This window comes from Vigna angularis, chromosome 9 (genome assembly GCF_016808095.1).
Source record: "Vigna angularis cultivar LongXiaoDou No.4 chromosome 9, ASM1680809v1, whole genome shotgun sequence".
In the NCBI taxonomy this organism is placed as follows: Eukaryota; Viridiplantae; Streptophyta; class Magnoliopsida; order Fabales; family Fabaceae; genus Vigna; species Vigna angularis.
Window position 1 is genome coordinate 1,506,716 of NC_068978.1, and position 24,270 is coordinate 1,530,985.

The 24,270-nt window shown below is 32.5% G+C and overlaps 3 protein-coding genes across 3 annotated transcripts; all 3 read right to left on the reverse strand.

The window, feature by feature from the left end:
• Nucleotides 1-1,618: 1,618 nt before the first annotated feature.
• On the reverse strand, nt 1,619-4,298 carry LOC108320523 (CASP-like protein 3A1). Its single transcript, XM_017551964.2, has 3 exons — nt 3,661-4,298; nt 2,716-2,851; nt 1,619-2,074 (listed from the first exon to the last, which is right to left on the reverse strand). Exons 1-3 carry the CDS (start codon nt 3,939-3,941, stop codon nt 1,859-1,861), a joined length of 633 nt encoding a protein of 210 aa, XP_017407453.1. The 5' UTR covers nt 3,942-4,298; the 3' UTR covers nt 1,619-1,858.
• A 1,271-nt stretch (nt 4,299-5,569) lies between these two features.
• LOC108320570 (uncharacterized) lies at nt 5,570-6,890 on the reverse strand. The gene is made up of 3 exons (XM_017552018.2): nt 6,713-6,890; nt 6,573-6,635; nt 5,570-5,868 (listed from the first exon to the last, which is right to left on the reverse strand). Exons 1-3 carry the CDS (start codon nt 6,866-6,868, stop codon nt 5,689-5,691), a joined length of 399 nt encoding a protein of 132 aa, XP_017407507.2. The 5' UTR covers nt 6,869-6,890; the 3' UTR covers nt 5,570-5,688.
• A 7,962-nt stretch (nt 6,891-14,852) lies between these two features.
• On the reverse strand, nt 14,853-16,299 carry LOC108320525 (GATA transcription factor 9). Its single transcript, XM_017551971.2, has 2 exons — nt 15,847-16,299; nt 14,853-15,712 (listed from the first exon to the last, which is right to left on the reverse strand). Exons 1-2 carry the CDS (start codon nt 16,168-16,170, stop codon nt 14,990-14,992), a joined length of 1,047 nt encoding a protein of 348 aa, XP_017407460.1. The 5' UTR covers nt 16,171-16,299; the 3' UTR covers nt 14,853-14,989.
• Nucleotides 16,300-24,270: the final 7,971 nt, after the last annotated feature.

The following is a 24,270-nucleotide window of genomic DNA, read 5'->3' on the forward strand; positions in this document are numbered from 1 at the left end:
GTTTGCGTTCATCTTAATTTCCAACGCTGAAATGCAAGAATCAATGGTTGTAACCAGATGCAACATTTATTATATAATGAGAAACAAACATGCATGGAGAAGTGGTGCTTTACGTGGGTGCAGCGTGACGGTTATTCAGCAGTTTTTATTTGTAGTGTTGGCGACAACGTGCGTGAAGTGTTGAAGAGTTCATGTTGGAATTATAGAATGTGTTATGAAATTGGACAGTTATAACTTTACCTTATCAATGTAGCATATCTGAATGTATAGTGTAGGATATGTGAATGCGCATGAAGATAAAATATATTAAAATATTAATATAATAATAAAAGTTTCTGTATAAGGAAATTTAAGAGAAGAGGAACGAGAACTCTTATGTTATTTCGTGTTTGCATTCTTCTTCTTTTTCTTAATTTTTACTTACATTGTTAAAAAATACATAAATTATTAATCAAATTTCAAAATAATTAGTAACTTAATTTATTGGGCAATAGGATTTTTTAATGGATACTAATAAATTTATTACCAGTGAAAACCACCTACACTTTGAAAAGAAAAAAGAAAAAGGAAAAATATTACCTTCATTTGATGGTGTTAGTAGTTTAAATCGAAGTTGTATGGCAAATCAAGCAAATAACTTCGTTTTAATGATGAGACCGCATAGGTTTCAATATACACGAGTAAGATAAATTAAGGTTTTAATATACACAAGTAAAATAAATTAAGATGTTATGTGGTGAAAGTTGATTAAAAGGTTTTACCTTAAGTAAAAAATGAATTTGGATTCTTTATTGGATTTTTTTTGTATTATTCTTCTATTGTGCTTTTAAAATACACTGACTAACATTGATTTTGATGTTTTAAAATATTAAAAAAAAATTAAAATACCAACATGAATAAATTTTAATTCTTATAACCAAAAAAATTCAACAGAATCTGAAGTGGTAAAAAACCAGAGTATGTAAAAAAGATTGTTTTGCACTATCTTGATACCTATGATCTATTCTAAAGTAGATATATTGTCAAGTAAATTAAGTGATGTAAATTATGTATATCAAAGTAAATATTTCGTCAAATAAAATAAATATTGTAAATGGGGTTAACCTTTGAGTTGAAATTTAATACTAATATTCAAAAGATAGTAAAAAAATTACATATTTTGTATGGACGAAATCTTTTATGCTTTATGTGAAACTTCAAATATATTATTAATTGAAAAAAAAAACTGATTTGACACCCAGCATTATCTATTACAACTATTTGGAAATTTTAAATAACAATAAAATATTTAATTAAAATATTAATTAAATGATTGAATAAAAAATTAGTAAAAGTGGTTATAAGGGAGGATAGATCATCAAAAAAGTTAAGCTATCACTTCTCTTTGTAATTATTACATGTTAATAAGCAGTTAAATAATGTAAACATGCAACATTAATTAAATATTGAAATTAAATAAACAAATTTGAATTCGTGTTACGTTTGAAAAAAGGTAAATTGAATGGGGTTAAGAATGAAAAATTGGTTTTACAAGTACAATTTGAAATAGTTTAGCATTGTTCAGTTGCAGAAGACCCTATGATAATTTAAAATGGTTAAATCATTATGTAAGAAACAATAGTCGAAATTGCAATGCATGTAAAGGATAGTTTGTAGTCTATAATTTCTTGAGAAAGTATATAACATACGTAAAAAAGTATAAGATTGCTCATAGCAATCGTATTGACATGGAAGTGACTACAGTGGCTTCATAGCATACTAGAAATGATGAACATGAACACTGATCAGAAGGTCTAAAAGGATAAAGATCATTGTATTGTATGGAAGACATAGTTTCAGAGTAAGATGAAGAAAGTTTTCAGTGTTGGGAGAGCCATATTACATCTTGGACAGCAGATGTAGCCAGCAAAAAACAGCTGGTGAAAGTGAAGGCTATTGAAATCCCAACATGGTCACAAAACTTGTGCAAAGGCTTGCAAAAATTTGGCAGAGCCGTGTGTCTAATTCCTGTGCGATTCAGATTGGTCACCCCAGATGCAGCAGATCCAGCACTCATCAATGCATATGCAAATACCTGCAATTTTATCATAATTCAACTTTTCATGCTATTGGAAGTTTCACATCGACTAGAAATAAAGGCAAATTATAATATATAAGAAGGTGCAAATCTTATCTTACAAGCCAGTTTTGTGGAGACAAATTATAATATATAAGAAGGTGCAATTCTTATCTTACAAGCCAGTTTTGTGGGTATCAGTTAGGCTTTAAACTCACTTTCTAATATGGTATCAGAACCATGGTTGAAGCCTATTCTAGCGATATTTCTTGTTTTTTTTGTACATTTTTATTTTATCCACTGTCGAACCGTTATCGGACCATCCAATACCTCAGCGTGAAAAAGGTATGTTAAAAGTTTCACATCGACTAGAAATAAAAACAAATTATAATATATAAGAAAGTGCAAACTTCACCTTACAAACCGGTTTTGTGGAGATAAGTTAGGCTTTAAACCCATGATAACAAATAATAACCTTCATGTTGTTTCTGTTCTTCTCCAATCAGTATTACAGTAATCTAAAACTCCCAAGAACTTTTTAAAGTGTACAAATTGAACTTACAGCACAATGTTTCGCTCCTCATTATGTCAAATTTTATAGTTTATGAATTGATTTTGATGACAAGAGAAACATTAAAAGTATGCAGAGCTTTATATACCTGATCCCCAGCAAAAATAAGCCATGCATGATTTCTGGAAGGTATGACAGAAGAAGTCCTAAGAAATCTGGATATGCCAATGAGTAGTTGAAGCATGGAATGAGCTGCAACAGCAGCAGAAACCCCAACAAGATACCTGTTCATCACAATTTCACAGCAATCACAATAAATGTCTTTATAAAAAAGGCTGTGCATATTCAATATCATGTTCAAGTTGTGCACCAGTATGTCACAAACTCAGAAATAGGAAACCAAGATCATACCATCATTACAGTAGGCAAAGGGACAAACAAACACAGAAAAAAAAAATGCAAAAGAAAGAGTAAAAGATAGAAAAAAAAAGAGAAATTCGATCACGGGTCTATTACTGTTCATTCAAATGTCATGAATTATGATACAATCAAACCCCACCAAGGTCCCACTTTTTGCAGTCAATTTTGTCCGTAAGCCACAGCTTCAATTGCTGGCAATAAAATAATACTAATACCAACCAATGAAATAAATTTTGAAAAGCAAACTCTCAACAACTCTTGCATTGCATGGTTACCAAGAAATAGTTTGAAAATGAAGCAACAGTTTTTTATATGAATTTGATACATTCATTAATGGAATCTTTAGTTTCATCCAAACATGCCAAAATCCTAATCTCCTTCAACTTCTATAGTTAGTTCAGAAACACACTTTGCATTGTTTTTTTTTTTAGGAAAAAAAAACATCAAAGTAATTCCCAGAAACAAAAAACAAAAAGAAGAACAGAAACCTGTTTTTCATGAACAAAACAACACATCAATTTAACATATCAAGAAAAGTAAAAAGAAAGAAGCATACACAGTAACAAAATAAAAACAATATTTGAATTAACAAAACAGAATACAAAGAGTTGAATATATAGAGAGATATCACGAAGCATTGAGAGAGAGAGAAAAAAAAATGGAAGAAGCTTACTCGTATGACTCAGAGAAAGACCATTTGGAGTGAAGAGGTAATTGAAAGCCATAAATACTGACAGAACTAGATTCCTTAGCAGTGACCATGAGTGAGATTGAAACAACAGAGGAGGCCATGCACAACCCTCTCAGAACCAGTTGCATAGCCTCCACCCTCCGGCGCCGGCGGGTCCTGGTGGCGGCTCCGGCGAGGGGTCCACTCATTGTGCCACTGGTCTCCAAAGCAGCCACCTTGGACTCCTGCAGGGTCTCCTCTGCTATTCTTTGCTCACTCACCATATTTCACCTTTTGCTCTGTTTTCCCCTGTTGTCCTCTGTTTTTGTCTTCTTCCAAAAGAAAGAGGAAATGGTGGCTTTTAACACAGACCCTGATCAATAATTGTATTTGTGCAGTGATTAGATAGGTGGGGGCAGTGTGAATGAATGAGCTTTGGATGTGCGGTAAGTTTAAATGGATGCAGAAAACAGAGGTTCATGAAGAGAGAGAATGGGCAAATTTTGTGTGTCGTTGCAATGGGTTTTTCATATGATTTCTACTAATATATTATACTTAATAGTTAATATAATATGAATGAAGAATGACTTAACCCTTTCTTTTGTTTTATTTTTTATTCACGGTCCTCTTTTGTTTGAAATAAGCATGAAAAATAATTTTTTTTTTTTGCTTAGATTGAAGAATGAAATTGTTTTAAAAGATAACTCGTTATTAAAAAAAAAGAGAATAAGTATATTGTTGTTCATATATATATAAGTTTTTTTTGCTTGAAATAAGCATGAAAAATATTTTTTTTTTGCTTTAATATATTATATTAGTATTTTACTTGTTAAAAGAATATTGTATAAGTTATAAAACATTTCAAATACTTTAAAATAAATAAAAAATATTCAGATATTTATAATTTATTTTTATTTTATAATTTTGAGTCTTTACCTTATTTAAAAACAGTTTTAGAGCTATTTTTTTCGTGGGAGTCTGTTTTGAAGAGATGAACTGTAAATGATGTTTTTAAATTTATAATCATTTCATTGAACTAGATCTTTTATGCTAAAATTATGTATTATTTTTAATTTATTATTTTCAACTTTATATATTCATGTGAAGAAGAGTAAGATTGCAATTTAAAATAAACATGTTTTTATTTTACACTACATTTTGCTATGGTTCAGATAATATGCATTTTTTTTATCTTCGATTATTTTATAGTTTTTTAAACGTTGAATTTGATTTTTATGCAAGTGCCAAAAAAAAAGTTAAAACATGGATTATCATAAATGGAGTATTTTAAATTTAAATAAAATGAATTATTTACATGCTAATTTGAAAAGGTGTGGATGAGACTTGTATCTCTTTATTTAATGGTGTGTTTTAGTATAATATTTGAAGTCTCGAATCTATGTTTTATGATAGAAAAATGGAAGTTAATTAAAGTAGTTTCAATTTGAAAGAGAATTATAAAACCATGACTTTGGTATAATGTTACATGTATTGAGATGAAATTGTTGATCATTGCACAAAATTCATTCCAGAACATTACCTATAAAAGAACTTACAATTTTATAGCACTTGGTAACACCAAAACAAATCTAGAACAAACATTCTTAGATTCTTCAGCTTATGTTTTCTAGATAAGACAGATTATCAATCATGTGTTTTCAAAGGTTGTATTTTTGGTCATCACTGAAACAAAACAAAGGACCCAAAAGGGCCTAAACAAAGCCCAGATCTCAATGAAACACCTTATCAGAACTACTTGTAAAATCTATCAGAAAAATGACAGATTTTTGTGGATTTTGGGTTGTTTTTTTCTGTGAAGTCACTTTAGTATATTGCATATTGATGGAGTTGGTTCCATTTTACATGAAAGGAAACATGAATTTGGTGTTGCATTCAGAACAATGTTGTATACTTGTGTGAACCCTGGTTTTATTAGCAACTAGTAGCAGCATTTGCATCTGACATCAGTAGCATGAGAAGGAAAAAAAGGGAGCAAATTTAGTACTAGGATGTAATGCAATAAAGCTTAAATCAAAAGGGTGCAGAAAGTGGCTCTTTGAACGAGTTTTCAGTGGCACAGGAACATTGACAATGACAAGCTTTGCTGTGATCAGTAATAGACTCAGCTTTCTTCATGCAATCAGCAAGCTTCTCACTTAGGTTTTCGTTTCCATCCATTTGCATTACTTTCTGTATTGGATGCATCAGCCCCTTCATTAACAAACAATATATATGTAATAACCATTGATTAGAGAAAACCCTTAAAATTTTAAGTTCATGTTATTAACTAAAATTTATCAAATTTGTCAATCTTACCAGATTAACATGTAAAATTCATCTGTCTTTAATGGTTTAGACGAAAATAAACTGAACTTAAATTACGAAAAATAGTTTACATTTTACAAAATTAAAAAACAAAAGTCATTCTAAACCAAAAAAAGAAAAAAACCTCAAATATGACACCCAAGTACTTATGTCACCTTATAAAGATGAGATTTTTAAGATTTTATTTTATTACGAATAAGATAGGCTAATATATAGGGCAACTGTCAAGCATTAAATTATTAGTTTTTGAAATGTAAAACTTCTTAATCTATTTGATGGAAGATTATTAATTAAGTGAAGTGGTAGTAAATGGTTTTTTCAGAAAAATAAATATATTTAATGTTTTTCATAGTTTTCAACAGGGCAGCAACTTTATTTGTATTTATTAATGATGTGAAGAAAAGATGAACAGTTAATGTTCATCTATTAATTAGAAATGTGTGTGTACTGATTGAATGGATGAACATTAATTGGGAGGTTATACAGCTTCATACACCTCAATAATTTTATACTTACAATGAAATTTCAGAATAAAAAGCAGAGAAAATAGAATATACACATGCTTATCATCCTAGGTTAGGAAATCATACCTCAATGAATAGAGCTGATGCTTCACATGGTTCCAACTTCTGAACTACCTCTGCAGCTACTTCCTGCAAAAATCAGAAACCATTCATAGAGTATGTATTTGTATTTGTATATGTGTATATGTATATGTGTATATATGTACCCTAGCTTGGGTGAGCTGCAGTTGATTGAGTGTTCTAGGCTCCAGCTCAATGGGACACAAGGTGTTTGCCATAAGTTCTGAATGAAGAAAGGGTGATGCAAGATGTGATCTCCACTGTGAAAAATTTGATGAGTAGCAATTGCAATTGCATTCCATCAGCTGTTTTAACTTAGGCTGTTCATTGGTTGACCAATATATAACCAATGAGAAGCATGATATTTTTCAACACATTCACGGGGTCTTTGTGTCATGTGAAGGAGTTTGTGGCCAATATTGAGGAGAACATTTTCCAAATCCCGTGGTTCAGTTGAGAACAAAGTTACACCTTTTTTACTTGTGACTGCAATGCTCTTATCAATCATTTTATCAGTCAAGTTCTCTGTTTACAGAGTCTAATGGTTGCCAAAAAGAAGCAAAGGGAAGAGGCTTCACATGCACATTTCACTTTTGATCCTCACTTTTCTAGAGATTTGGTGATTTATAGGTTTTTTTTCTGCCAGGTAGGTCACTTTCTCTGTTCATTACATATTAAGGGCATTTCAAGAAACAAAAATGTACTCACAAGCTGCAAATTCCATTTGATTAGACTACTGTCCAAGTCTCGTTAGACTTAATGAATCTTCCATCACACATAGTAAAAAGATGAACTGTTACAATAATTTATAACAATGAAAAAATGCAATTTTGGTTAAAATTTTAAGAACTATAATTATAATTAATTTTTTTATAGGAGAGATTGAGATTTAGTTGCATGTTCTAGGTTTGATGACTTGACTGTGAAGAATGTGAAAGAGTCAAACTTATGTTAAATAGTTAACCATGGCCCAAAAGAGAGGTGTAGGATGATTTTGATCACAAAGATTTGGGCCAAATCATGATTGTGGGATTAAGATTATGATTTGAAGCTATATTTGGACCGAGAAAAATATAATATCTGATTTAGATGACAACCAAGGTGGCTGGTAAAAAATAATGATGTTCATATTTTCATGTGAAAATGTATGAAACAAAATATAAAATAGGTGATAGGTATGAGTGGTTGAAGATTAAGATCTATTTATGATATATACTTCAAAATTTAAGTATAAGGCTAAATTTTACATTAACTACAAATAAAAAAAACATCATATAAAAAGAAAAATTTATAAATTTATTATTTTAATAAACCCTACATATACTGCATAGACGAAAAGTGTTATTATATAGTTTTGCGATATATGGCAGTGATCACGCATATGTGTATGTTTGATTTGTGTGAAGTTGATATTATAATAAAGTTTGCCAGTTAGAAAAGTCACACAAACCTAATTGTATATATTTGAAGGGATAGAAAATCGTAGGCATGCACGTGAAGGGAAGGTTTAATTTTCTCTCTCTTTATTTTGACCTACTCATGCTTCATATTATAATGCCACTGCTCTTTGATCAAACAGTGTAAAAAAAGACCATATTCTTTAAGTTTTTTCTTTTTTTCTTTTGGTTTAATGTTTTGATAGGTCTTTTTTTTTTCGTTCAGAATCTCACTTAGATTCTGTATTTAATCGGTATCTCAATTGGCACTAGTGCAAAATACGGAAAAAAACGCGGCTAATACGTCTCGGTTTCCAGAAAACCGAAGTATATGTAAAGACGGTGACATTTTTGTAATTTAAATAAATTTATAGGCCTCGGTTCCCCTTGAATCGAAGCACAAAGGTCAAATTACCTCGGTTAATTGTCTAACCGAGGCATAATCTTCTGCTGTTTCCCACCTAACTCTGAGTCTTCCACTGACAACTTTTTGAAATTGACCAACAACATCGGTTCAATTAAACCCGAGGCAGTAGGGTGATGTATAGGCATCGAGTTTAGTAAAGAACCGAGGCAGTTTTTTATTTTCACCCTCAAAGGAAATTACTTTACTCTGCACTGTGCTCTTCTTTTTCGTTTTCTCCCGCGAATTCCTTCGCTCCGCTACATCCAACCTCTTCTTCATCGCTGCCGCTCCATTATCGCTGCCGCTACAGGGTCACCGCTTCGTGGGCGCCTCTACAGTGTTGTCGCGTTGCCTCTTCTCGCAGTTTTCTTCTTCTTCTACGCTCCAACGTCGCTCCTTGTGCTGTCTGCTCTAAGCCCTGCCTCGCCGCCATCGGGAGCCACCACCACCTCGTCGTGTGCGACGGCTTCGAGTGCGGCTTCCACTTAGCCTGCGAGTGCATCGCCTCTGGAGTGAAGAGCAAGCGGTGGCCGTTGGGAGTGAAGAAGCTTCTCGATAACAGCTTTTAGGGTTCTAATCCAGATCCAGATCCCCTTTCTCTCCCTTTTCTTTTTGTTTCTCAGATGGTGTTGGTCGTGGACCGCTTGGTGCGGCCCGTGCCACTGGTGGAGTCGCTCGCTTGTCGCTTCCCGCTTGCCGCTTGCCGTCGGGAGCCGCTTGCCGCTTGCTGTCGGGAGCCGCTTGCGGTTGACGATTTTCAGAAACTGGGAAATGGGGTTTGAGGCTGGGACGGATTCTATTGCTGAAGCATGAAAATGAGGAGGTTATTGAGTACTTTGAGTGTGCAATTTCAAAAGTATGAATCTCTGGTTTCTTTGTTTTTTTTTTCCATTTGTTATGCTGGTTTTATATGCTCTGTCATGTATCTGTTACTCTGAACTATTATGAATCCCTGGTGCCTTCAGCTCCTAATTATTTTCTGATTTTCTGATGCGGAAGAACTAGACCTTTTGATTCTTTCATCCCAGTGGACTGGAGTTGCTTGTGAACGATAGCTTGTTCCTGACTTGCATACCCAAACCCAATACTGATTATCTTGTTACCTGAGTGAAAATTGCACCTCAATTCTGCCTAAAAAACAGATTCTGGGAGTTGGTTTGTGTTTTGGAATTAGTTGGCTTGGTTTGGACAAGGCTGCTGTATTAAAGGTTTGAGGAGAAGGACCCAGTAGGTTCAGCAGTTTTTTGAATTTTTTTTTATTGAATTTTCTAAGATACTGTCTCGGTTCAAAAGAGGACCGAGGCGAAAATCGATCTCTTTTTGACTTAGTTCACAACCGAGGCATTAAACTTATTCTTTTTACCTCGCCTGTATATGCCTCGGTTGCAGAACCGGTGCCTATAAGCGAAATTAACCGGTGTCATTTCCCTTTATTGCACTAGTGTGGGTCTTTATTTTTTTAAAAATTGAAACAAATAGAGATTTGTCATCAAATTGGACAAACACTGTTTAGGAGACCCTAATGTGACATGCTGACAGTATACTTTTAATTGACGTGGCAGTAAAGGTCTGGTGGTCGATCGGCCTGGTGGTGCCTGAACAAAGGTCAGTGTTTATGCTTTATTGACTTTGTTTTTATACAGCTTGTCTTCGTTTCTGAATATCGTACGGTCTCCTGGCACCACCAGGCCGACCAACCAGTAGGTTGACCGACCACCAGATCGTATGGCCGACCACCGGGCCGACAACCAGGCCGACCACCCACCAGGTCGAGCACTAGATTTTTACTGCGACTTCAATTAAAAGTATACTGTCAGCATGTCACATCAGGGCCTCCGAAAATAGGAACTCAATTGAGACACCGAATAAGTACATGACTTATTTGAGATTCTGAACGAAAAAAGGACCTACCCAAACATTAAACCTTTCATTTTCTACTATGGAAAGTTCTGCTTTAATTTACTTATTTATCATTTTAAAATTACTGCAATAAAGTAAATATCAGTTTGAAAATAGTTGTATACATGTTATGCTAGAGTTGAGCAGTTAATAATTTAAAATGAAGATGAATACAAGAATATGAACAAGACTCATCAATATGTACATATAATATCTAATTTTGAAAGATTGAATATTATCTATACTTAGAAAAAATTTCTCATTAGAATTAAACAAATTTGAAAAACATTCCTGAAATGGAATTTATTTATCATCCTACTTATAATTAAACAATGTTTACCCATTAATATTAAATTTGAGAGTAATTCATGGTGAAAAAATATTTAGATTATTCTTGACAAAGGTTTAACATAAATTTTAATGATAATGTAATAAAAAAGTGTAGTGGGAGTGAAGTTAAAATTAAATCATTAATTGATATGAATAAATTCTTTTGTATGGGTTCCGTCATCTATTGATAGAAAACAACAATAATTAAATAAAAATGTCTACTATAAACTTCAACAATAAAAAAGAAATTTAACTCAAATTTAATAAATTGAAAATATATTCAAGTTTTCCATAATTATAGTAAGTATTGGCCAAATTTTAGTGGATGCTAACATATGTATTTTCTTACAGTGAAGATGTAGATTATGATATATATATATATATATATATATATATATGGAGTGAGCTAAACATAAAAAGTGGTAAGAAAGTTGCTCTTATATATTGATATTCTTCATATATTGGAACAAACACTGAATATGAAAAATAAGGGATAAATGTTTTGATGTTATAGACGAAAGGTTGGAGCCAAATGATGTAGAATTAAAGAAGTTTATATATATACCACACAACTTTTCCAGGAAGCCATAATGTTGCTTCTTAGCTTTGTTTATCACCTAACGACAATGACTCGCCAGTCACCCTCATACATATAAACCCTTGTCTTGTGCTATCACAAGTTCAAATCCTTCGTCAGTTAAGCTGGAGGTCAATGTTGGTAATCGTGTTTTGCTTTAAACTAATTAATGTGGATATTAATCTTGTAGTAACTAGGCCGTTCGACCAATCATATAGTGACCATTTGATTTATCATGTGGGTATGACCGTATAGTCATACAGTACACACTTAATTTAAGAGTCTAAGAAGATGGATGATAACGGTATCTTTATGTGACGATGGATGATTAAATTTTACTAAAAGCTTTTGGAGTTTGACTTTTCATGTCCTATGAATATGTGGTAATAATTTGAAATGAATTGTTGGTAGCTAGCATTGGTGAGTGGAGAAGAATGGAGAATGGAAAAAAAAAATTGTAGGGTAAATAAAGAGCATGAAAATGTGAAGTCCTAGGAGATATCTAAATAAACAATGTCCTTGGTTCCATGTGTGAAGTTGTCCAAGGTTCCTCTCCCTTTGGATGGAAGATTTACAAGTAAAAGGGTATTTTACCAAAAGAGGTAACTAAGATAGCAATAATTTAAGGCCCAAAAAGAGGAGTGGGGTGGGTGGTGTGAGGGGACAATAACCCATTATCACCATATCTATCATCTTCTTTACACACACACATGAAAAGATCCCTTCACAAAGGAGCATGCATGCAGCAAAGCCATGCCATTTCCTCCATTTAATTTGGATATATTATCCATCGTTCATTCTATAATGCCAACACCAACACAACCACAAAGTAACACTCACACACGTCACATACACCATGTGCTTTGTTTCATCACCCACATGCATCTATTCTCACTACTACCCATTCATATGTCTCCTCTCTCTCTTATTAACCATCATCACACTCTTACTATTTCAACTTAAACTTAATTCCAATTTTTTATTTTTAATATCCTACATAGACTAGACCAAAAATAAAAATAGATTTATCGTATATAAGTATATACAAATTACACTTTATAAATCGGTTTAAAAAGATTAAGTTAAACTCTTATTATATAAAGAAAATGTATTAATATACAAACTAGAAATAAAATAATTAATACAAATAAGTCAATTTATAATATTAATTATCTATAATCATAAATTTAGGGTTTAGTATTTACCATAAACATTAAATTTTCTAAACCAATTATTTACTGTCTAGATATATGACTTTTATGAGCTGAGAATTATAATTATTGATGTAAAATTTTTAATAGTATAAAATCCAGCAAGAAGTAATTGATAAATGTGTACTTTAAATATACTTATAGAAATTAAATTTTAATGGTGTATATAATAAAGAAATAGACTTTGCTACTTAAAAAAGAGGATTAATTTGTGAGTATGACATGAAAGATATGATAAAAGAAACAATACCTGAGCAGTGTCGACCATTGATTGTAAGGTAAATGTTTCCAATATATTAGTATTGTTATGTGATACCGACATTGGCTACGCACCAATGTGTACATACACTGTACTTTATGTGTACTCTTTCTTCAAAATATCGTCACTTTCTGAAAAGCTGAAGAAATATTTATATATGTGTATATATATTTATTTATATATATTTATATGCACTTCATTTTATGAAAAGCTCTCATACTATCATCCCTTTAATTTCCCTTTTTCTTTTTCTAAAGGAAAACTCTTTTGATCTTAAATAGTATAAGAAAATGGTTAACTTTTGTCTTCTACCCACCACATTTAAATTTCTTGTACCGACTTAATAAGCTAGTCGTCTAACGGGTTCCTTAAAACATCATCATATATCTTTTAAATATGTATTAATTGTTTCTCTTAATGTATTTTATTGAGTTATTATTAGAAAGATATTTTATTGATTATTTAAAGCTTTTATATTTAGTAATCGAGTTTTTTAGATTTTTATATTAATCAGTATTATTGTTTTTACTTTGTGTGTATTATCATTGGTTAAGGTCAAATTTTTGTTGAGAATCTAAGTGTGAGTTTAAGTCTCACATTAGATAAAAAAAAGTAGAACACTATATAAAGATGAAATACTCATTAACTTATTGTCGTGAGGTTTTAGGTAGAAAGTGATGTCAATTTATTATATGATTGAGTTTATATCTCATTGATGTTTGTATATTTTCAGTAAATCTCCTATTTGATAGATCCATTAATTTTTTATTGAATCTTTTAGTACAATCATCCTTAAGCATTAATAATACGTTGATCTTGATATTTTAAAAATCTTTTTATTATATTTTAAAATATTAACATCGGTACCTTGTTGAAAGTTTTACATCCATTATAAATAATGTCAATTTAAAGTATATAATCAAACGCAAATCTTATTTTAATGGTAGAATTTTAAACATGAATCTAAATTTTACATTGAATAAAATAAGAATATAGAACATTATATAAGATTGAAGATTCATTAATTCATTGTCTTAAGATTTTGGATAGAGAATGATATTAATATTTAATGTGATTAGACTCAGATTTTATCAGTGTGTAAACTATAAATAAGATGGACTTAAAAGCTAAAAATAATATTTGATAAAAGGGACGGTGAATATGGAAAAATTGAGCCGTGAACAGTATGAGTTTGATAATGAGAGAGTGGAGCCCATGGGAAGGGGAAATGTCTAGAATTGGGTGGACAGTTATATCAGTGCTCAATGTGTACCTAATTCTTTGTTTATTTAACAATTCCTCACAACTCAACTCACATGACTCTGCTGAACCATTTTGCAAGCTAAGCACCAATTTATTCTTTTAATCTTTTAATTTTCACTAATATTAATATTAATATTATTTTGGGCCTCCCACCACGTTCCTCTCATAATTTCTTTCATTCCTTTTCCCTTTCCTTTAACGCACTTCCATGTAGATGGTACGTACAGAGGACGATGCACAACTGGCCACACCCTAATCGTCAATCAAATCTTCCATTTTCATAACTTCACTGAAATCCATGCAAACCATACATTCATACATTTTTCATGCTTCTTCTCCGTAAAAATGCCTCAACTTCACATTCTTCTACGCTTCTCCCTTACAATATTCATATCAACACATTGTTTCATCATTACCAATTCACCAAATTAAGTAACCATCTTTTGCTGCTAATTTAGTACTTTCAATAAAGCTACTACCAATTCCATGGTTTGTAAGAAATATAGGTTCCATGTATAGTTTAGAAAACTGGTCTCGCGTAAAAAGCGTTTTATTGCACATAAATTTAATTTATTATTGTTACTTGAAGATATCAGTAAATAAATAAGAATAAGAGATGGGGAAGTTTGATGCTGACCACACCAATTAAATGCTATCCGGATACTCTGCAAATCACTTCTGTGCATTTTTATTTTCAAGGACTTTTATTTATCCTTATTTGAAATGAAAGTAAGATTTTGATTATAAATTTTTGAAAATGGGGGAAAAGGTAAAAAAGAAGAAGAAAACAAGCGATCTACAAGCGGATGAATGTCTTCCTCGCTGTTTTTATCCCCTCCCATGATTCTATTGCCTTTTTTTTTCTTTTCTGACTATCTACCATAAAGGAAAAAGAGAAAATGAAAAAAAAAGAAGCTAAGAATTCAAATTTATAAGACAAAATTTTTCAGATAAGATAAAAGGGAAAGAGAGTGCTGAAGCTGACGATAGTTTAAAATGAGACCTGCACCCTAAATTAAAATTAAAATTAAAAAGAAAAAGACTAAATAACGTGTCTAAAATCTGGCCCACAGTGCTGATGGTGATGATGATGATGGATCAAGAACTCGTCTCCACCGTTTGATACGCCGAAAATTGAACTCTGACTCATCAATTGCTGATGCTGCTGTCGATGTATCTCCTTCTGCCGCCTCAGCTCCAAAACCTTCCGATGCGAATTCGAATGCTTCGTCGACACGAATGTCGGGCTCGCCGCCGGCCTGTACTCCGGAACCAGCCGCCCGGACTTGAACCTCACGCCGCATGCGTTGCACAGCGTCTTCGGTCCCATCGGTCCCGTCCGCCATTGCGGCGTCTTCTCCGCGCCGCAGTGCAGGCATTTCCTTCCGGAACACTCTGCATTCGTTCCCTCTCTCTTCTTCACCGGTGAATCCTTCGCCTGCGGCGGCCTCTCTTGCTCCGGTGCCACCAGGCGAAGCAGGCGTGTGGACCAGTCCCCCGGCGCCGCGCGTGAGCGCTTGCTGCGCGCCTTCCCCGGGAGAGGCGTCTCCGTGTGGAGAAACGGTGCGTTTCGAGCGGTTTCGTCGGAAGCGAACGGCGGCAGCGTGTCGGTGGAGGACGAGGACTCTGGCGTCTGCGGTTTCGCGCCAATGGCGGTGGACGCAGCTGCGCCGGACAGTAGCTGCAGCGTTTTCAACTCCTCCTCGGCGGAGAACGAGTCCTCAACGAAGTTCGAGAGCCATTCCAGTTCCGCCATATCATCGTACTGTCACAAAATTACGAGAAGAGAAAACTCAATTTCAAAAACAACAAACGAATTTAATTTATTAAACTAACTCGAATTATCACAATTATCTGTTTATTTCATCATCCCGTGGTTTAGCTCGGAGAATTACTCACCGGAACGCAGAGTTCTCCGGAGAATTGAGGATCGCCGGCGTAGCCGCGAGGGACAATGGCTGCGGCGAAGCGGTTGTCGCTGCCCGAAATTGAGGAGTTGCAGCTGTCAACAGCAGTGACGGTGGAGGAGTCAGTGGAGTTCCCGGCTACATTGTCAAAGAAACCGTCGGACATAATGGCGTCGGCGTGGGAGAAGTCGAGGAGGTCATCAATGGCGAAAGACTCACCGATTTTCTGGTCAGCGTGGCGCTTATCCTGCTGAGTGAATTGGTCAGCTCCTCCGGCCGCAAAATAGCCTCCGACGAAGTATTCCGGCGCTTCCATATAGATAGTGTTTTAGTGGGAGAAAGTGAGAGAGAGAAAGAGTAGTTGGTGTTTGTTTTAAAGAGAGCGAACGCACCGTTTTGACAGGAGATCCGTTTGGTGTGTCCGAGAGTCTGAGGGGTGTGTGGGAGTGATGGTGGGGTTTTGAGGAGTAAAGGAGTGGCAACCCCGTAATTTCTCACACACTGGAGCATCTTTTTTCATGCACACAATTTCAATATTTTAATATTTTTAATAATTAAAAACTAAAAATCAACAGGGAAGTGACTTCCAACTTCTGTAAAGTTTAATTAATCCACTTTCATTTTCTTTCCCTTTATTTTGCAAACCACATTTTCTTTTCCGTTTCCCCTTTTTACTTTCTCCCATTGTCTTAATATTCTCAAACAAACACTCCATTCCCTAACTTCCTTCTCCATTTCAAATTCCCTTGTAGTTGGCATGTGTATTCTGTACCCTTCTATCTTAGTAGGAAAACAACGATAACAATGAGTTACTTACTATCACTTTTTTTCTTCTCTTAATTATCAGTCGGGTAAAATTTTATATAAGATCCATTTAAAGTATATAAGTAAACGTAAATATCGTTATATTATTCGTAAGAAATTTAAAAAAAATGTGGAAGGGGAAAAGGAAGAAGGATGAGTTGATGCAATGAATAAAGATCATGTGGTTCTTGAGGAATCAGTGTTGAGAAGAAGCAGAATGGTGGGGTGTCACTGGGAGAGAAAACAGCTATGGCCACAGACACACACTGGTCACTTTTCTCAACGTGTCAGTATTAGGCACTAATTTTGGGCATAAAGTAAAAGCAGTGGGCAGAGAGAGAGCTTAATGTAAATTATTGGATGATTAATGTGGTAATTAACAATGATTAATAGGGTAGAAGAATTTAATGGTGATGAAATTCAACCCCTGAAAGAATCGATCTCTTGCAGGTTCTGTCGCAGTGAGTCCTCCAATAGTGTCCAAGTTTACAGCCGGATTCCTCTGCTGCTAATAATATTATTACTTCGTGAGACGTGCCAAGTTTTAGTTTATTCATTTCATTCTGATTTCTCACATTTGTTTACTTCAATTAATTGTACTTTCTACCCCTCTTGCCCTATCATCTTCTCTTTTTATATTCCTCTTCTCACGTTTCTGCACGACGCTTACAGCTCAACTTAATCCTCCATCATCATCATCATCATCTCATCCACCATTTTTAACTTCATCACTCTTTTAACTTCCTCACATTTCAACAATCAATATACAAGCTTTGCTTAGGTTTTCATGTGACATGTGAGGTTTGGTTTTGGCATTTTTGCAAACACCTCTTGTACCGACTTCTCCAAATTCAAAAACATGTTCATGTAAAATCATGTGGGTGCTGGTGTTTTGGAGGGCATTTTACCTCATTATTGGGATATTATATAGATTGAGATAAAACAAGGATTGAGTCAGATGGGCCTGACTCTGATCCCCAGGTTAATCAACAACCCTCAGACTCGGTAATAACTCGTGGATAAGGTTTGCTTTTGCTTTTGCTTACACTGTTACTGTTACTACTTCTATCACCCTTCTCATCGCTTCTTCAATATTTTAACCAAAACTCAAAAAGAAAACATAATTTCATTTCTAAGTCTCTTTATTGCTGTGGTTTCGAAATAGAAAAATAGAGAGATATGCAGGGAGCACGCGAGAAAGGAAGAAAAGATGTGTGTGTGTGTCAGCGATCATGTGACTCGGTTTGAGTATGAACCTTCTCAATCAAGCTTCGCTTGCTTCCAACCTCTAATCCATCCTTCATTCCACACGTGCGTCTCTCACACGTGTCCTCTTCCTAACATGCTACCACGTGCACCTCACACTGTCAGTTCTGTATAAACAATAATGGGCCAAGAGATTTTTGTTTGCTGTATAAACTTAATCTGGCGATAACAGTGTTTTCTGTTAACTTTTCGGGCTTTTTCAATCCATGTAGTATTGAACTAAGGTTTTTACTTCCTGCACCCCCCATAATTAATACCTGCACTGGGAAAAGCTGTTTGCATTGTTTTCAAAGGAGGGAAATTGTTGGATGGTTTAGAATTGACACTTCTTTGCTGTTTCGATTAATATCTCTACATAACCTGAATTTAATGAAAAAAAATTGCAATGTTTAACTACATGTATATAATAAAAATGGATATCGAATAGTTGGATACACGAATAGATTACCATCATGATTGAATGGTTGAAAAATTGATATATTAACTCTAATATTAAACAAAGATAAATTGTGATTACTAATAATTAAATTATCGTTAGTAAATTCATTTCAAAATCTATAAATATAAATTTAAAATAAAAACTTATGTAATTACATTTACTATGTTACTAATATTTGAATTGTCAAACACCAAATTGATTTTGACATCAAAATATTTTTTCTAGATATATTTCAAACATAAACAACTATAAAAGAAAAACTTAAAGTAAAAGTTAGCTTTTGAACTTCATTTAAATAATTTTTTATATATTAAACATTTACCTCAACCTTATACTCTAAAACAAATACAGTCAAATACTAACGAAAAGCTAAGTAGTAAAAATAAACGCACAATATAGCTATTACTAGTTACCTTATTTACAGTGTAGTAGAGTAAAAATTAACCAAGACTTGGAAGGCTCTTTTCATATCATGTTAATTTTTTTTAGTAGTTTGTGTCAGAAAAGTGTAAGCATAGAAAATGACTTTGTTTATATGTAATAGTTGAGGGCCATATAGATGAAGACAAAATATCATAAACTCATCACGTGCCAGTAGATAATGTTACTTAGTTACTTGGGTTAAACTAAGTCACTTTCACTGTTCCTTTCACGTAAAGATTAAAGAAATGATGAATAATGTTCATACTATAGACAAAAGGTTATTTGATAATTAAGGAGAAGATATGACTGAATTATGCCTGCTATATGTTATGGAGCTATTGTTTATTAGGGCTGATTGTTGCCAAACATAGAATAATTGTTTTCATAACTGAAGTAAAAGACTTTAAGGATGAAAGACAAAAGTGTATCATCATTTAGTTTTATTTTTATTTAAAATTAGTGAATAGTTAATATAAATGAACACTTGACAAGATAAAATTTAAAAAATTATTTATTAAAGGAAGTAAATTAATATTAATATGTAAATAACTTAAAGGAATCAGAAAATATTTTAATTTTATAAAATAAAAGCAAAATATTCATTTTAAAGATAGTAATATATTAATGTTTATTTTTCTTTATATATACATATAATGATCACTTCAAAATTAAACATATTTGTGATAATCTCAAATAATAATAACGTTTAAACAGAAAATATATGTACTATAATACTTTTTTACTATACTAAAAAAAAATATCGCTATATGTTATAACGAAACGACTGTTTACAAAATTTTTACAATATTTCTCAAATACTTATCTAAATCACAACTTTTATCAATTATTTTAAATTGACTTTCTTTTTTAAATCATTTAAATAGTTTGTTTTATTTTTCATGAATCCACTTGTTCTATTTCTGTTTTCGTTTTTCTACTACTCGAAGGTTAATGCTTATAATAATACCTTCATTTTGATAATATAAATATATTGAGAAGATAAGTATAATTTAATCCGCATTGGTATTGGTATTTGTATCGGATTAAAGTAGTTTTTTTTTTCATTCCTTAGCTTTCTTCAAGGTATTTCAATTGGTTAGGTGTACATATTAAAGATATGATGAGGTTCTAATTAGTTTATATTTATTAACAATGTAATAAATGCATTATAAAAAATCTCAAGAATTATATTATTAACCTATATTTATAGATTTTATTTCTAATTAGGATCGGTCTAATAACAATTTTATTAAATCTAATTAGTGATCTATTTTATCTAGCTAGATTATTAGTTTATTTTGATTAATGCAATTGGTTTTTTCTTTTGGACGATCGGTTTCGGGTAGTTCATCTATCATTTGAGGTTTAATGGTGTTAGATGTGATAGTTGTGAAAGTGTAACATGTTTTCGATAATTTCTATAAGTAAAAACCAGGTGATCTCGTCATTTTCATAATATTTTATCTAAGGTCCATTTGTGACCGTTTGACATCGCATTCTTTTTCGTGAAGGTAATAATGTTTGCCATCAATATCTCTTCAGAAGATTCTTTTGGTTGAGAATGCAAGGGGTATGTCGATGATGCCTCTACCCCTTCATCATTGCTTGGGTCGTTATCTAAAGATTGGGGATCGTTTGAGGAGAGTATTTGACATTTGCAAATAACATTACAACACTCATTCATACTACAAATAACAGTTTGATTGGGGAATAAGGTATGAGAGAGAAGGTTGTGGGGGAAAGGAGTAGCGATGCAGATGGGAAGTCCAAGTGGATACAACTACTAAATGAGACTGGTAGAACCTATCGAAAATACCTGGGTTTAGTTGGGTCGTAAAAGATGTGCGTGAATATGCTACCCGCTTCAAGCGAGGCAATGATCTGGTGGAGCTCGTTAGTGTGATCTAAATTTTAAAGGACGACTCCGTACAGGGCACACCTGTTGAAGGCTTCGTGGGCAAGCTAAGTTTCCACCCCACCAAGTCATAATCTTTTAGACCTAGTTTCTAGAAGCTTAGGTTTTGTGTAATTGTATATTTTTATTTAGTTTTGTTGTTTTGCAAATGGGTCATTTTCCATACCTATAAGAAAGGCTTTCTTAAACCTTTGTAAGGGTTGAATATTGTGAAGATATATATTCTAAATTTGATCTTGTGTGTAGGAGTGCTCTCCTTTTTGTGAGTGTCTTCTTCACTAGCTCTATCTTGATTTAGCACTTAAGTGGTGACATTCCATCCATCTTGGGTTGGTGAACCTTTGTGGCCTCCTAAGTGGTGTGCATTCCTTGAGCTTCCCCATCCCCTTTCCTGTCTTTCGTCCTTTATTTCATATTTACTTCTTCTTTGGTTATTTATGCTCTTTATTTTCGACCATTCTTATTTTTGTGCTCTTATTTTCAAGTTCTTATTTAAGTGAAATTCATTCCATCTTTAGAAATCCTTAAAGTGCACCTTAACATCTATATAACTTTGTTATATTAATGTCCATTGATAATCTTCACGGAATTTTCTTAATCACCCTAAACACCATATAATGTTAAACTTTAAATTGGACCTTTATTAAGAAAACTCGATACCATATGGTGTCACTTGTAGTGTATATCGTCCAATTATTAGACAATAGAGTTTTATTAATCCTTGCAACGAATGACAGTTGCAATGGAATGTTGATGGTCCTTGCTCACGGTGAAACTACTAGCTAGGACCATTCGATCTAGCTCTTCTTGAGATTTCTTAGTTGGCCCTGAGAGAGTCAGGGTGGATGGTACGGGACCATTACCACATTTCTCTTATCAAATGATCTCATTATCGACTCTCAAAGCTCTTATTTCCTCTTCATACTTCATTTACATCTTATCCACCTATCTTTGCATCCTCCTCATCGTCTCCATTTGGTTGTTAACAGTTTCCTCCTACACTTGGTTGCTTACCATATTCCTTGTGGTTACCATGTAGACTTAAAAAGTTTCAGCTTGGTCCTACAGTAGACACTAAAATGTTTCAGTATATGAAGTATAGTGTATACTTAAAGCAATCTTTCTCACTCCTTGGTTTCCTTCCATCTTGTTCAGATACTCTAACCGATCGGGTGAACCTACTAAAGATATTCTGATTCTCAAGTTAGTTCAGATTCAATCAATCAAATGTTGTAATAAATGTGTCGTAAAAAGTTTTAACAACCATACTTTTAATCTATTTCTATATGTTTTTTTTATGATTTTTTATTTAGAATCGATATAATGAGAACCTAATTTTATTAAATCTAATTATTGACTTTTTTAACTTAATTAAATAATTAATTTATTTTAATCGATCGATTGATTTTATCTGAGTTTATACTATTGATTCAGGATAGTTTGGTCAATATTTATTTACCAATACATATACATATACAATATACCATCTATGACCGATACAGTACACAATGTATTACTGATACATATACAATAGACCATGTATACATATACAATACACCATGCATAGGATAGAAGTTGAGATAGGAAAAAACTTTATTTTAGTTCAATATACAACCAACTCTGATACATGTAAATATAATCCATATTAAAATAGGTTGCTGCTTTTTGTTTTAACTCATCTTATCCAGAAGTTGGTGGAATCAGACTTATATCAACTTACTTTAAATTAAAAAAAGAGAGTATATATTCTAAAATAAATTTCTAAAAAAGACATGATTACTATACTTAAATTAATGAAGCTGAAAATTAAAAAAGAAAAACCTACATTGAATTTATTCTCCTTTGCATGTATTTTTTTTTCAGTTCCCGGCAACATATTTTTGGTATTAGTGAAGGATTAAAACCTGGGCAACCTTGAAAAAAAAGGCAAGCCCATGGTTTTGTTTAGTGGCCCAAAAACACAAGTTACTTTGATTTATCTAAGTTGCACAACATGGGACAGTTTCCTCTTTCCTGTTTTGTTTGGAGGAAATAATGAAAAATGAAAGAGTACACAAAAGAAAATACAGTGAAAAAGGTGTAAATTAATTGAAAGTAAAGAATATTTATTTAAAATAAATAATAATTTTTTATTTTTTATTTCTAATTAATTATTTTATTATTATTGTAATAAAATTTATAAATAATAATTTATTTAATAACAGTTTAATAAAAGAAATAACTAGATTAATTTATTTAATTGAAAAGGTCACAAAAATATATTAGGATTATATATATATATATATATATATATATATATATATATATATATATATATATATATATATTTTAAAAGACACAACTGATACATATGACAAACTACCATAATATTAACTCGTAATTATATAAAGGAAAAAAATGGTTTTTAAATGTAATAAATTCTATATCAGTGTTATTTAATATTCATTCTTAAACGTTTGTTGAAATGACAAGGAGTTAACATTACTGTTAAATTTAAAAAAAAAATATTACTGTACAATTACTTAATTAACTTTTCAAAGATTTTTTTTAATCGATCTATTAAATTATATTAATAAACATTACAATACACGTTAACCAAATTTAAATAGAGAAAATAGTGAATTATATAAAAGAATTTAAACTTTTATATCAAAATAAAATTAAGTGTAAATTTTGTAATTATGCATCCAATAAGAAATAACTCATCCTTTTTGTTTACTCTGCAAGTAATACGGGTCGGGTCACGGAATCAATATGACAGAGGGGGTTGTTGTAGTGGAAGAGTGAGTTTTCGGACATCATCAAAATAATTTCTTTTTTGTTTTTTCTAAATAGACTTAGGTTGACATGCCACGTCATTCTGAAACCCTTAAGTCGTCTTTTGTGTTTCACTGTACATACCTACCATTCCATCCCATCATGTCACATCCCATTTCCTCCTCAAAATTTCCCATGTCACATGTCCCATCACCTTCCATTCAGGGTCATATCCTGCAGGGAATGCAATGTACGTATGTATGCCACATCACACCATATGATATGCCATTCCCATCCATATCTTCATTTTTTTTTTTACTTTTATTTTTCTTCTTCCGTTAAATTAAATCCAAGAAAAGGTTAATACTTTATTTAATTGCGAGACGCATGCGATATGGTCATGATTGTGTCCTAGTCCTAATGAGCCTTTTTGTGTATTTTAAGACTCTGATCCGCGCATTATCTTTCCCTAGTTTTCTATTCTTTTTCAATAATGACGCTTTTGCCATTTCACGCTTTCTTTTACTGTCCCATTTTTAGTATCTACACTTTCTACGATCAATCATGCCATTTTGACTTCACACACTCTGTATATATACCTCTTTCAAAACCTTCCTTCACTCCTTCTTCCATTTTTAGCTTAACTTAATTCTATAAAATCACTTTATAAAATAAAATTTATATATTTTAAATTAATTTTATATTTAGTAGATATGATTAAAAAAATACAACAAAATTAGATGAAAGTAAATGCATTATTCTGTGTACAAAATAAATATGAAAGTGTAAAGTGGCGCTGTTGGGGGTAGTTC